This window comes from Leptopilina boulardi, unplaced genomic scaffold (assembly GCF_019393585.1).
Source record: "Leptopilina boulardi isolate dan_hultmark-lab unplaced genomic scaffold, ZJU_Lbou_2.1 LbouV2_362, whole genome shotgun sequence".
NCBI lineage: Eukaryota > Metazoa > Arthropoda > Insecta > Hymenoptera > Figitidae > Leptopilina > Leptopilina boulardi.
This window is the reverse complement of record NW_026137932.1, coordinates 1,439,386-1,454,031: the sequence shown is the minus strand read 5'-3', so window position 1 is coordinate 1,454,031 and position 14,646 is coordinate 1,439,386. Positions and strand designations below refer to the sequence as shown.

Sequence of the window (14,646 nt, the reverse complement as noted above, 5' to 3'; positions counted from 1 at the left end):
TTTTTCAAAAATATTCGCAATAAGAAAATAAATTAAAAAAATGCTAATAACTGTTTGGTAGTTTTTGAAAATATTTTAAGGCCAGGTCTTTGTAAGGTAGCACCATCTACATCAAAACTAAGAGCGCAATCACACCTCCAGCTTCTTGCACAGGCAAAAAATGCATTGCGTGTCTTTCGACAAACCACCATTTTGAAAAGTGACGTCACGCTACGTCACAAGTTGAAGGCAGGGGGCATAAGCGCAACTTTCTCACAAGCCTTATACAAATTTTCCAAAATTTTTGTTTCGTTATAGATGATGCTGCCTTTCTAGAACCTACCCTTAAACTATTGGGAACGGTGGTCTAGTAACAATCTAGTAACTTTGACCCATTCTCTCCCTCCATTTTGTTTTTTCCACTCTTTCTGACCTATTAATTGAAGAGAGACAAAGAAAGAAAATGAAGGGAGAGAATGGGTCCCCACCAGATGGCGTATTGCAGTTTAGCCGATCCCAATAGGCTGAAATAACGTTCGAATTTTTGAAAAAAATTTTTATTTTTTTCAATTTAAGAGTTAACCTATCAGGAGTTTTCCGATGACAAACAAGTGTTCTTAAAAAATTGAAAATAAATATTTTATCAATGAGAATATAATTTTTTATTTGTTGGAGCAATAATTTCTGACAAAATATATAATTATTAACAATTAATATTTAAAATGTAGGTGTAGTAGCACATGCGCAGTTGCGTTTGGTGCGACGGTCATTAGGTAGTTGAAGTTAGGTGGGGGAAAATCCAATATGGCGATTATCTGGTATACAACTTTACATTGGAATTATGTGGGATAAAATCTAATTTTTTAAATATCTCGCTCAAATTAAATTTTCGAATCTAATAAGTATATTAGAATTTTATTTTTAAATAAATATTTAATGCAATGAAAAACTTAATAAGAAAATAAAATCATTTTTATTAATGCATTAAATAGTTGTTTAAAAATAAGATCGTAATATACTTATTAGATTCGACAATTTCATTTGAGCGAGATATTTAAGAAATTAGATTTTATCCCACATAATTCCAATGTAAAGTTATATACCAGATAATCGCCATATTGGATTTTCCTCCACACAACATGAACTATCTAATTAGGCTGTGTCAGTTCATCGAGATATTTCGAGTTCAAGATATGACGTCAGAGAGCTGGAGGGACAACAAACAGACGACACAATGTTATTCTTATGGGAAAGAAAATTTGTTTCCACTTTCATCAATTTTATTCATATTTTAAACATAAGAAACGCTTGTTGACATATAATAAAATGAAAATGTTTGTTGATAATTAATTTTGTTATATATTTGATTCAATTTCATTGATAGATTCTCTCAATTCGTGATAAAATATAAATTTTGAGGTTAGGGGTGTTTGTTTACTAATCACATTTTACATTTTAACAACATTATTAAACAATATCCAGTATGTATGTTATTTAAAAATATATAAAATATATATTTAAAGGCTTAAGCACAACTGCTTCGCGAACGTGAAATTCGTTCGCGAACGAATCGAACATAACCTTATTTAATGCATTTTTCCATTAATTGAGGTTATGTTCGATTCGTTCGGGAACGGCGTTCGCGAACGAATTTCACGTTCGCGAACCTATTGTGCGTTGGCCTTTAAGTGGGAATTACCGCAACAGTAAAAGATTTCAAGTTAGTAAACAAACACCCCTAACCTCAAAATTTATATTTCATCACGAATTGAGAGAATCTATCAATGAAATTGAATCAAATCTATAACAAAATTAATTATCAACACACATTTTCATTTTATTATATGTCAACAAGCGTTTTCCATGTTTAAAATATGAATAAAATTGATAAAAGTGGAAACAAATTTTCTTCCCCATAAGAATAAAATTGTGTCGTCTGTTTGTTGTCCCTCCAGGCCTCTGATGTCACGCCTTGAATCGACTCTGACGTCACAAGTGACAGAGCCTCAAGGCCAACGCACAATAGGTTCGCGAAAGTCGTTCGCGAACGAGATGCATGAGATAGAAAAGGATACGAATATACCTCTGTCTTTTTCTAACTCATGTTTCACGTTCGCGAACGTCTTTCGCAAAGCTATTCTGCTTAGGCCTTCATGGAGCGGTCACACCTCGCCTGCAGGAGCAGTTGCCAATGGCAACCGTGTAAGAGTGAGACAGATGGAAAATCTTCTATCTCTCTTACTCTTACACTGTTGCCATGGGCAACTGCTCCTGCAGCCGAGGTGTGACCGCTCCATAATAAAGCAGTTCAACTCGTGACATAAGTGACGTCACTTTTCAAAATGGCCGCTTCTTGGAGGACATACAGTACACTGAAGTCAATGGAGCAAATCAGTTTTTTTAAAATAACATTTGAAAAATTAATTTTTGAACCCAAGTATAATGATAAAGTATTTTTTATTTATCGAGATCAATTTAAAAATAAAATCAAACTATTAATTTTTATTATTTTAAAAAATAGATCTCGATAAATAAAAACTATTTATTAATTTTTCAAAAGTTATTTTTAAAAAATTGATTCGCTCCATTGACTTCAAAGTGATAAAAATCATAATTTATTAATATATTCATTGAAATTAAAATTTTATTAATATTAAGTTATTTGAAATTTGTTTAAAACATCATTCCTAACCTAAAAAAATTCAGTAATTATATAATAAAATTCCTATAATAATAATCATAATAATAATAAAAATTTTATTAACTATTTTGAGAAAAAACCTGCGGAAAATATTTATATACGAAATCACAATCACATAATGCAATGAAACAGGAAATAATAATATAAATAATAATGTGCCTACAAATTTCTGAACGATCAAATAAATGATTTTAATTTTCGGTCTATTTGTTAAAAATTACCAAAATACAATGACAAATAAAAATGCGAATTTATTTAATTATAATTATAAAAAATTATTTTTTTAATATAATTTATATATATATATATATATATATATATATATATATATATATATATATATATATATATATATATATATATACTCAAGGAAGTATGGGTGAAAAAAAATTTCATTTATTTGAATATTCAGGATTTGTAGAATATAAATAATGTTGATATAAAAAAAACTTACATTATAAGTTTCGTGGATGACTTTTCTACTCCTGTGAACTTAGCCAATTTCACTTCACTAAATTCACTTTTGAATCCAAAATCAAAAATTTAATTTAGCAACAATTTGCAAATTCACTTAAATTAAAATGAAAATTAATTCAGCAAAAAAGTTTGCAACACTGGAAAAATTTGATATTTGTATTAAAAAAACTAAACGCGTTAATGGTTAGAATTATTTAAAAAAATTTTTAAATAAACTGCACGCACGTTTAATTTTATTAAAATGAAGATCAGATATTAGAATCTTTCTTAACTTCGCAAAAGTCAAAGGACAAGTGTACTGTTGTTTTGTATTTTGTTTAACAGGACCCTAATTTTCAAGCGTCATTATTTCCCCACTCCTTTAAAGGGAGGACCAATAATTTCAAACATCAGTAGTCCCCACTCTCTTAACGGGCCCACTATCCCCACTCTGAACTTTACTATAGTGGGGTTTATATAATTAGTCTTTCATAAATAATATATGATTTTTCAAAATTTTTAAAATTCACAATTGTTGATATTATATTTGTAATTATAATCCTAATAATATTATAATAATATTATTATTATATTATTAATAATAATTATTTAAATAACTAGCAAAATTACACGCGCGCAAGCGCGCGCCCAACTTTGACTGCAATGGTTGTTTTAAAATAATAATAATATTAATAATAATAATAATTCTGCATCAGTGGAGTAATAAATTAATAATAGGTATATTTCTAATTTTCACGTAATCATTTATTTATACACAGAAAAAAATGAGTTTGATGTTATATAAATAGTGATTTTTTAGTTAAGCCAGCTCATAATTAGTTAATACAGCAAAAATAATTTAGCTAAGTTAATTTTTAAATTTAATAAACTTGTAAAACTATTTGTTCGATTGTTGACGGTAACAACAATGAAAACCCAAGAAATAACCTATCGAAAAAGTGATGATAAGAAAAACATAAATTAAAACCAATAGTTACAATTGGCGGTGTAAATGTTGATAAATCAATTCTAGTATCGCCAACATAACCGCCGCCAATTGAAATGCCGAGAAAAATTAATTATGTTGTGTCAATTATGATTAAAATATTCTTTGTCACTTATGTATATACTGTATACGAAAAGGCAGAGATTGTTGAGATAAAAGATATTACTGACGAATGGATTTTCTTATTGACAGAATGTATATGACGAGTAAGATCATTTTTTTGTGAATTGATAGTAAAAAAAATAAGATTTTTAAGTAAAAATTTTAAAATATAAATATTAAAATTTTAGAAATAAATATTTTTGATAAAGTCAATGTTTGATGATTTTTTATAATCTTTCAAATTACAAAAAATTAGTTTTGCTAAATATTTTTTTGTATTTTCTATAAATATTTCGTTGCAAATGAAAATTTTTAATTTATGTTTTTTTTTTTTAAATTTAATTAACTTGATAATTAATAAATATTAAAAAATTATGTAATCAAAAAGAAATTTAAATTAACTGAAAATTATTAATTATATTTTAAAAAGTATTAAGCAATTAAAAAATATTTAAAAATTTTGAAAAAATAAAACCTAAAAAAAACTTTGTAATGTTTTAAACTTTAAACTTAAATTAAAAATTAAAATCAAATGGAAATTTTTTTAAAAAAGCAAACTATTTTTATATTGTTTACATCAGATAAAAAAACATAACAATTTAATAATTAGAAATAAAAACAAATTAATAATAATAAATTTATAAATAATAATATATAATAAATAATAATGAATAATGAAAAAATAATGAAAGAAATAATAATTATAAGTTAAAATGTTCTATAATTATCTATGAATAATCATTATATAAAAAATGTATATATATAATATAATAAATTTATAAATAATAATAAAAATTATATTATAATTGAAACTTTCTTTTCTATAAACTGTCACTTAGTATATGACTTAATTAATGACGATGAATAAAAATATCCGTCGTGTTAACCATAAAATATTACGAAATCAAGAATTGTCAAAATTTTAGAAAAACAAAAGGAACAAAATACGACTAACTTCAAGTGTGGACAGACGGAATGAATGAATGAATACGGAAATTATTATAGTTAATTTTTTAACATTTTCTGGTTTTTTTTTATAATTAGTTAGCAATTTTTATTAAGTTTTTACAAAAACATAATAGCTGATTTTGCACTTTTGAAAAATTTTCTACAAGAATTATGTTTGTTAGTTTTTGTTAAATAAATAAAAAAAAATGTTTAATAAACATTAAAATGTCGTTATAGAATTGTAAAAATTCAGTGAATTTGAATTATAATAGTAAAAATTAGAAAAATTTAAAATTAGTGAATACCTATTATATAATTTTGTCAAAAAAGCAATTAGCTAATGGAAGTTAAGTAAGGGATTAAGGTACTAATGACATGCTTGAAACCCTGGACCGCATGTATGAGGTATTCTATTATTCACCTATTTATGTACCCTTCTGGGTAAAATCAATGGTAATTCATGTGTCACAAGTCATTAAAATGCATTAAAAATATTATTTAAAAATAATTACGTGTTTCAATTAGGGTGAAAGAAAATTTATACTTGTACTTTTCAATGAAATATCATATAAGAAAAATTGAGACATGTTTTCCCATTCACTAAATTGGTGGGAATTTGAAAATTAATGAAAGCAAGTATAAATCGTCCTGAAATATATAGAAAAAATTTTCTTAATTGCTTTATTATAACCAATAAATGTTTTACAAAAATTGTTAAAATAACAATCACAATTATTAAAAGTTATTAATAATTTGAATAATAATTTATTAAAAAGAAGTGAAATGAAACGAAAACGAGTCAAAAGAACAATTTAACTAAATCAACATTTTTAGTAATAAATATTAAATAAATAATCACAATTTTCAAAATTTTAATACTTTTAGTATTATAATTTAACATTTTAGTTTTTATTTAAATACAATTAAATTTAAAACTTTAAACTTATAAATATATATATATATTTACTTTTAATTTCCTACAAAAAACTGACAAAATTCTAAACGGAATGACACCTGCGAAAAAAAAACACAGTGAGTCACTTTTCACAATATTCACTAAGTATAAATCAAAATATTATTATTGAAATAATTATTTTGTCATTAATAATGTGTCTCATTGTAGAATACGAAACTTCAAAAACAAACAAAATTTATCTAGTTCCAAAAACTTAAAATTATTATCATTATTAATTTTCTTGATATATATAATTTATATATAATTGCTTAATATAAAGATATTGTTTAAAAAAGAACACACTGAAATAAAATATTTTATTCAAATAATCGGTTATTTGACTATTATCAAATATTTACTTGAACCAAATAATTTTTTTATTTAAATTAAATAAAATGCATTTGAACCAATAAGTTCTGTATCATATGATATATAAATACCACATTAAATTGACTCAAATAATAATTTGATTAATAATTTAATATATATATATATTTGATATAATAGTCAAGTAATTGATTATTTAAATCAAAAAAATTCTTTTTCAGTATAAGTACTTTTATGTACAAATTTTTCATAATAATAATAATAATTATGATGGATAAGAATTTGACTTTTTGAGAATTTGTATATTAGAATAAATAAAATTTAGAAAAGAGAAAAATATGATAAATATATAAATTCTATCAATGATAATAATAATGGAATAATTAATTAAAATAAAATTTATATTTTCCTCTTTTCTAAACTTTATTTATTCTAATGTACAAATTTTCAAAATGTCAAATTATTAAAAAGTAATTTTTAATGTGATATTTATTTTAAATAATACAGAAATTTTTGGTTCAAATTTATTTTATTTAAATTAAAATAAAAAATTATTTGGTTCAAGTATATATTTATTTGACAGTAGTCAAATATAATCAATTATATTTATATAAATAAAATAATTATATTCTTCTTTATACTTAGTAAAATATTGTAAAAAGTTTATCATTATTTTTTTCGGACACATGATTATGTTATCTAAAAATTATAAGTTAGAATTTTCATTTTATGGAATTTCATAATTTTATTATATAATTATTTTTAAGCATAAATTTTTATTTATTCGAATTAGTATATTTTGCAGAATTTTCATCAAAACGATTTTCTATATTACAGAATTTTTATATAACCGAAAAAAAAGATCTTGTTGCGATTTTTAAAATCAACTAATCAAAAATTATCCATAAAATTGTGATTGGTTGATTTTAAAAATCGCGCCAAAATCGATTGTTTGTTCGGTCATTTGCAATTTCGGACAAATGAAAATTCGAACAAATTAAAAATTCGGCTCAAAAATAATTATGACAAATGAAATTTCATAAAATTTTAATTTTAATTAATGATTTTTAGAACATAATCATTTTTTTTTTTTTTTTTTTGTTAAGGTATTTATGTTTTTAGTGCAAAACAAAAAATTATAACACTATTTCGAACATTGCGCCTACGTTTTTGACGATTGATGCGGGAAACATTTTGTCTCCCTAAAGGAACATTTTACGTGTTCAATACTAAATATAAGTAAGGACCTGTGTAAGTTCAAATGGTCACTGTTTGTTCGTTAAAATAATCAATTTTGCCAGTTAAAAAACAATTTATTTTTACCACGTTTATAGTTAATTTAATTTTTTATTAAAAATTCATATTATTTAAAATAGAGGCGAGTAAAGAATTTTATATTATAAAAATATTTATACTTTTGTATTTTTCACAAGTAGCAATGTGGCAGTAAAACATTAAGGCCTCAAAATAAATAGTTTTTTTTTATCACGTGACAAAAAAAAAAAAAAAAAAAAATTCATTCAAACTAATTTCAAAACTATACATTTATCCCAGATAATAATTGGTGAAGTTTTATTTTTCAATTATAATTATTTATATTTTTTATTTAATAACAAACGAGTAAAAATAAATTATTCTAAATTCTAAAATTTATTAAAATAATTATAATAAATTAACTATGTCATTATCTCATAAAGAAATGATGGATTTTTTACAAAAGCAAGTGGAATTTGTTTTAAATGATAAAAATCTTTCTAATTTGAAATTTCAATTTTCAAATGCATGTAAGGATGGTGAAAATTTTTTGGGATCATTATATCGTGTTAAAATAAATGGCGAAAAAAATGGTGAAAATAAAGAATTAAATTTAATTATTAAATGTATTCCCAACGATGAAAAATTAAGTATTCTTTTAAGAGGACGAGAGATATTTCTCAATGAAATTGCACTCTATGAAGAACGAATGCCAATAATTATGAATTTTTTAAAAGAATTTAATTTACAATATAACGACTGTCCTGCTTACTACGGAGGATGTAAAACGCCAAGAAAAGAGGTAATTAATTAATTTTTTTTTTTAAATTTCTTCACTAGAATTTACTATTTTATTTTATTTTTTATTCATCTGTAGTTTTGTGAATAAATATCCTGTAAAATGAATTAGTTTGAATTTTTATTTAACTGAATTTATTTACCAAACTTTTTATTTAAAAAAAAAATTCTAATTTAACTGAATATTATAATTTAGCAGAATTCTCATTCAATATAGAAATAGGGATTTAAATTTTTAAATTCCTACAAAATAAAAATTCGGACATGAAGATTCGTCTAGAAAATATATCTAAAAAAAAAAAGAAAATTCAAAAAAAAATTCCTAACCATTGATTTTTATGGGAAATTCATTCGTCCCCTAAATTTATATTTTTTATTTGATATTATGTTAATTATAGATTCTGATTTTGGAAGATTTGAAAACTCAAGGATTTGTATTAAAAGAAACAAAATTATTAGATTATCCTCATGCAGTTCTTGCAGCGCGACATCTCGGTAGATTTCACGCTTATAGTTTTGCTCTTCGTGATAAGAAACCCGAAGAATTGGATAATTTTCGAAAAATTAAAGAACCCTTTTTTTCGAATCAGGCTGCTATGCAAAAAATATTGATCTTATTCTGGAAGCTGCTTTAATGGTAAATTAATTTCTTTTAAATCTTTAATATATAAGGGTATGTCCACGTCAGAAATATCAGAATCAGAAGTGGTTCTTCGATTTTAATGATACTTGGTAAAATTATAGCTTTATATAAGAGCAATGTGTAAGTAAAAGGAATTTTTAAAATATCTAAAATTGTAGGAGTTATATCACTTTTAATTTTGATACTGCATTTTATTCTTTCCTTTATATCTCGGTCAATTTTCAACCGATTTTGATGAATCAAAAACGATTTTTTTCAGAAAATTACGTATTTTCAGAAAATTTTAAAATAAAAATAAAATTTTGTTATTTAAATAGAAAAAAGTAAAAAAACAAAATTTCTTTTAGATTTTTTTTCAATTTCGACCTCTTTTTTTTAATTTTTAATTTTTTAATAATATTCCTTTTTATTTTATCTTTAATTTAAAAAAAAATTTCATCCTGGAGACTTTTTTAGATCTTGTGACATCGTCCTTTAAGTATTATAAGTCTTCATCAATTTGAAAACCGCAGGACTTGCTTCTATCATTACTTTCATTTGTTTGTTGAAATTTTTTATGGTTATGAATAACTATTTGTTTTAGAATTGTTAAGGTTTCATTTCAATTTATTTGAAATTATAAATATTACAAAAAATAAAAACTTTGCTTCAAATCTATTAATAAAATATTGATTTGCTTGAATTTTCACATGTTTTAGTCAAGTAATTTAAAAATAAAAACATTATTACGCGAAAGTTTCTTGTTTGTAACAATAATATTATAAAACAAATGAAAGCAGAAACACAAATCTGGATCCTAGTTTTCTTGAGATGTGGATATTTAAAGAACGATGTCACAAGATCTAAAAAAGTCTCCAGGATGAAATTTTTTTTTAAATTAAAGATAAAATAAAAAGGAATATTATTAAAAAAATAAAAATTAAAAAAAGAGGTCGAAATTGAAAAAAAATCTAAAAGAAATTTTGTTTTTTACTTTTTTCTATTTAAATAACAAAATTTTATTTTTATTTTAAAATTTTCTGAAAATACGCAATTTTCTGAAAAAAATCGTTTTTGATTCATCAAAATCGGTTGAAAATTGACCGAGATATAAAGGAAAGAAAAAAATGCAGTATCAAAATTAAAAGTGATATAAGTCCTACAATTTTAGATATTTTAAAAATTCCTTTTACTTACACATTGCTCTTATATAAAGCTATAATTTTACCAAGTATCATTAAAATCAAAGAACCACTTGCAGATTTTGATATTTCTGACGTGGACTTACCCATAATTTTTTAAATTTTAAATAAATTCAATATTAAAATTAATTTAAAATAAAATTTATATTTAATAATTTTTAAAAGATATAAAACTTAATAATTCAAAAAGGCTAATTCTTATTTTTAATTATAGAATAACTAAATTTTCCCAAACATCACATTATATTTCCTAAATATTTCTGAAATATTTCATTGAAATTTTGAAATATTCCAATGCGAAGTCCTTGAAATATTACTGAAATTAGGGAAATGTCCGCCTATAAGAAATATTGCCGTGTAATTTTGCTGAAATATTTCATTAAAATATTGTAGAAAATTTCCAACTTAAATGATGCGCACTGGTCGATCTCAGTTTCTATGGCCTGTACAGCTGCGCAGTAGTTTTTTATTTTCCAGGATCCTAAGGTGTTGAACATGTTAGAAAGTAACGATTGATTTCATGTTTTAAAAAAGTTTCTAACTTTCTTTGAAATGTTTCCTGAATATTGCAGAGTCTTCATATGTAATAATGCAGGAGTATTAAAGTGTAATATTTCAGCAAAATTGCACTGCAATATTTCTTATAGGCGGACATTTTCCTGTTTTCCTCAACATTTCATGAACCTTGCATTGAAATATTTCAAATCTTTCAATGAAATATTCATGAAATGTTTAGGAAATATAATGTGCTGTGTGGGTTTTTTGTATTCAAATTGTCATTCTTTTGAAAAAATTGAATTTTTATTCTCTTTTATAGGCTTTAGAAAATGAAGATCAACATTATGTGAATAAAATTAAACGACTTAAAGAAAATGCACAACAAGCTATTGATTATGCATGTGATAGTAGAAATGCAGAGCCTTATGCGACTTTTAATCATGGTGATTTATGGACCTGCAATATGTTATTTAAATATAATGAAGTAAGTCAAATATTTAATTGATATAATTAAAAAATCGAATTTTTTTTTTGAAAATTCAAAATAGCGGATCCAAAATTCAAAAAAATTGAGCTTAATAAAAATTCTATTAAGGTAGAAGTATATCCATTATGTGGGACAATTTTTAATATTTCACCTTGTTATATGGGACAAATTTAGAAAACATTATCTCTAATTATAATTATTCTCAAGGATCATTGTTTATTTATTTAAATTATATATTATATAAATAAACAATGACAAATAATTAAAAGTTGAAAATAATTAATTGAATCTAAAATAACCTCCAAATTTTGTTGTTTAAATGGTTTTAATATATTAGTACAAAAAATTACCGCTAGAGGACAGCAGCAGACGATTCATTTTTTTTTATTATAACCGTATATATTTATATTAAATCTTTAATTTATTGCGCGCAAAATGAAAATACAACTTAGTATTGTTATAATAATGCAAATTAATTCACATTATAGTTAACAATTTGTTAAGTGTTCTATAATAAGAATTTATGTCTCATAATGGGTACAAATTTTATATTTGCAAAAAATTTCGTATTAGTTTATTAAAATTTATTTATTTTATTTATTAAATATTCAAAAACTGTTAAAACAACCGTCTCATAATTGAAACTTTTACCTTAAATGGCAAAAATTAAATGAAAATTTGGTAAATATTTTATTTTTAAAATCCAATAAAATATGAACGTGGTTTCTATATTGAAAGTTTGTAATATTTTTAATTTAACAAAAAAAAATAAATAAAGAATCATTTTCATTTGAAAAAACGACTCTAACATCATAGTACTTGTAAATGTAAATTAAAGTGATAAGGTAAATTCCTCCTTTATCAATTTATATAGGGTAAGGCTAAATTTCTTTTGCGACGACAAAAATTCAAAATAAATATAATGAAAATTTCAACAATTTTTTCTTTTTTTTCCATGATTTTTAAATTTAAAAAAATTTAAAAAAAACCGAAACTCATGACATTTTTATATTCAGGTTATTAAAAGAAAATTTTTAATCATTAAAAGTCAATGTACCGCGTGTTTTAATATTGCCAAATTGCCGCGAATTTTTCGCCCCATGAAAATCAGCCTTTATCGATTCTACTTCATTAATCGTACATATAAGGGATAAGGTAGATTTTTAATTTTTAAATTAAACGTTACTATCCGTTAAAACACACGTGTTCTATTAGAAAATGTGAGCGTCTCATGGCACATAATAAAGATCATATAGCACATAATTTTAATTATATTAAGTGCCATAAAATCACTTTCTTCTTGAAAAATAAAATTTTTTTTTTGTAAATTTTTTTTTCAATTTTGTTATTTTTAATTGCTGAATGCAGAAAGAAGTCCACATTGGTGAGTTTGAGGTTATGTTTGTCATTTTAATTTCATTTTTATAATTTATTATAATATTTCTTGAAATATTTTCAATTTATTTTGAATTTCGATTTAAAAAAAATTATACTTTTTGATTCTCATTTGAGATTAGTTATTTTTCAAATAAAAAAAAAATTTAATTTAAAATTTCATATATATGAGCGATACCACGTGCAAATTATGTAAATTTTAAATTCGGATAAATAGATTTTCTTTCGTTTTTTTGAAGAAAAAATGTGATAAAAGTATTTTTTTTTGATAAATTTCCAAATTTTCTAGTTATAAATTTATAAAAATCTATGTTTTTTGATTTTTTTTAAATAGAATTAATTTTAATGATATCTAAATCTCAAAGTACTTTAAGAATTTTTCTCAAGAGAAAAAAAAGTTCGAAATATATAAACGAAAAACTTTTCTTTTCAATTTTTAACGTTTTTTTATAAACAAATTAATTTTTTTTACTTTGGGACAATTTTTTTAAAAAAATTTCATACCTGAAAATGCTAAGAATATTTTGCAAAAAGTTCTAGAGTGGGCCTGATGATCATTTTTGTTTAAATAGTTTGTTTAAAAAAAAATTTTTGGTTTTTTTTTAATTAAAAATAAATTTTTGTCACATTTTTTTGATTTTTTAATGATTTTAAAAATAAAATGTAGATTTATATAGAAAAACAATTATTATTTTTATATTATTATGTATAAAATTGTTATTTGTGAAAAATAAAGTCGAATATAAATGAAAATTCTTTTTTTTTGTTCCTATAGAATTCAGAGCCAGAAGATGTTCGTTTTCTTGACTTTCAACTCAATAGATATGGTTCACCGGCAATGGACATCCTTTACACATTCTTTACTTGTCTCACACAGGAAATGAGAGACAAATATTATGACGAATTATTGCATCATTATCATGATTCATTATCTCAATTATTGAAAAAATTAAATTGTGATATTGAAAAACTTTTTCCATTTGATGTTCTATTGGAACATCTTCAACGTTTTGGATCCTATGGGGCCTGTATGTCGGTTATAGATATTCATCTTTTCACCGCACGCGATATTGATGATCCACAACCACTTTATCATATTGATTTTCTTAGAACATTGCCGACACTTTTGAAAACTAATAAATTATATCATCAAATACTCAGAGATTCACTAAAAGATATGGTAGATAGAAATTATATATAAAATTTTGTAAATTATTTAGAAAATTTTAAATAGTATTTTATATAATATGAAATTTAGTGAATTTTTAAGTATAATATTTGGTCTATCAAATTTGAAGGAACACTAAATTAGCTTGTGCATAAATATAATAAAGAGAAGATAAAGTAGAATTTTTCCATGGTCGAGGAAATAGAGGAAATATTATATCGCTATATATTCTATTCACTGTTAATTAACTTAAAATTAATTAATCACCATATTCATTTTCATATGATGCAAAAATCGCATTAACGAAAATAACATCAAACTTTTCATTTTTTTTTTTTCATCATTAATTATTCATTTAATTTAATTTTCATAAATTGATTATTATCGTGTTCTCATAAATATTCATTAAAGTGCATTAACAATTGGAATTTGTTTAATTTAATTAATATCTGTCAAGTAAATTTCAATTAAAAAAATTTACTTATGTTTAAATAATTGAAAATTGGTATAATCTGTACTGTTTCTAGTGGATTTTGAAGCGATGAATGTATCCTTCTTGAATTAGAATTTTCTGTCTACATTGATTGATATGTTTTGTATATAATAATAAGTTATAAATGCTGTATAGTTGAAATATCTGCAAAATAAAAAAAAGTATTTTTATTTAACTAAAAATCAATGGTTAATATTTATATATATTATATATATATTTACATATATTTATATATTTTTATTTCATATGTTTAAT

At 23.1% G+C, this 14,646-nt stretch overlaps 2 protein-coding genes across 4 annotated transcripts in view; one reads left to right on the top strand and one right to left on the bottom strand.

The window, feature by feature from the left end:
- Window positions 1-3,433, bottom strand: part of LOC127286794 (ankyrin-3-like) — a 34,415-nt gene extending 30,982 nt beyond the window's left edge. For both annotated transcript variants that reach the window (XM_051313381.1, XM_051313378.1), the window contains exon 1: window positions 3,135-3,433. The gene's annotated coding sequence lies outside the window, so the exon portion shown is untranslated. The remainder of the gene's footprint in view (window positions 1-3,134) is intronic.
- A 4,308-nt stretch (window positions 3,434-7,741) lies between these two features.
- On the top strand, window positions 7,742-14,039 carry LOC127286792 (uncharacterized). Of its 2 annotated transcripts, XM_051313375.1 has the most exons (3): window positions 7,742-8,530; window positions 11,168-11,332; window positions 13,506-14,039. In XM_051313375.1, exons 1-3 carry the CDS (start codon window positions 8,153-8,155, stop codon window positions 13,929-13,931), a joined length of 969 nt encoding a protein of 322 aa, XP_051169332.1. In that variant the 5' UTR covers window positions 7,742-8,152; the 3' UTR covers window positions 13,932-14,039. The 2 variants fall into 2 exon arrangements, 1 of the variants encoding a protein (XP_051169332.1); XR_007843791.1 differs by lacking the exons at window positions 7,742-8,530; window positions 11,168-11,332 and adding an exon at window positions 12,237-12,719 and having other exon boundaries at window positions 13,506-13,648.
- The last annotated feature ends 607 nt before the right edge of the window (window positions 14,040-14,646 follow it).

What these genes read in the sequence shown, in the direction of transcription:
- LOC127286792 (XM_051313375.1), top strand. Translation starts at nt 8,153, where the DNA reads ATGTCATTATCTCATAAAGAAATGATGGATTTTTTACAAAAGCAAGTG. An exon ending in GTAAAACGCCAAGAAAAGAG is followed by an intron (nt 8,531 to 11,167) that starts GTAATTAATTAA and finishes TCTCTTTTATAG; the next exon opens with GCTTTAGAAAATGAAGATCA. An exon ending in TGTTATTTAAATATAATGAA is followed by an intron (nt 11,333 to 13,505) that starts GTAAGTCAAATA and finishes TTGTTCCTATAG; the next exon opens with AATTCAGAGCCAGAAGATGT.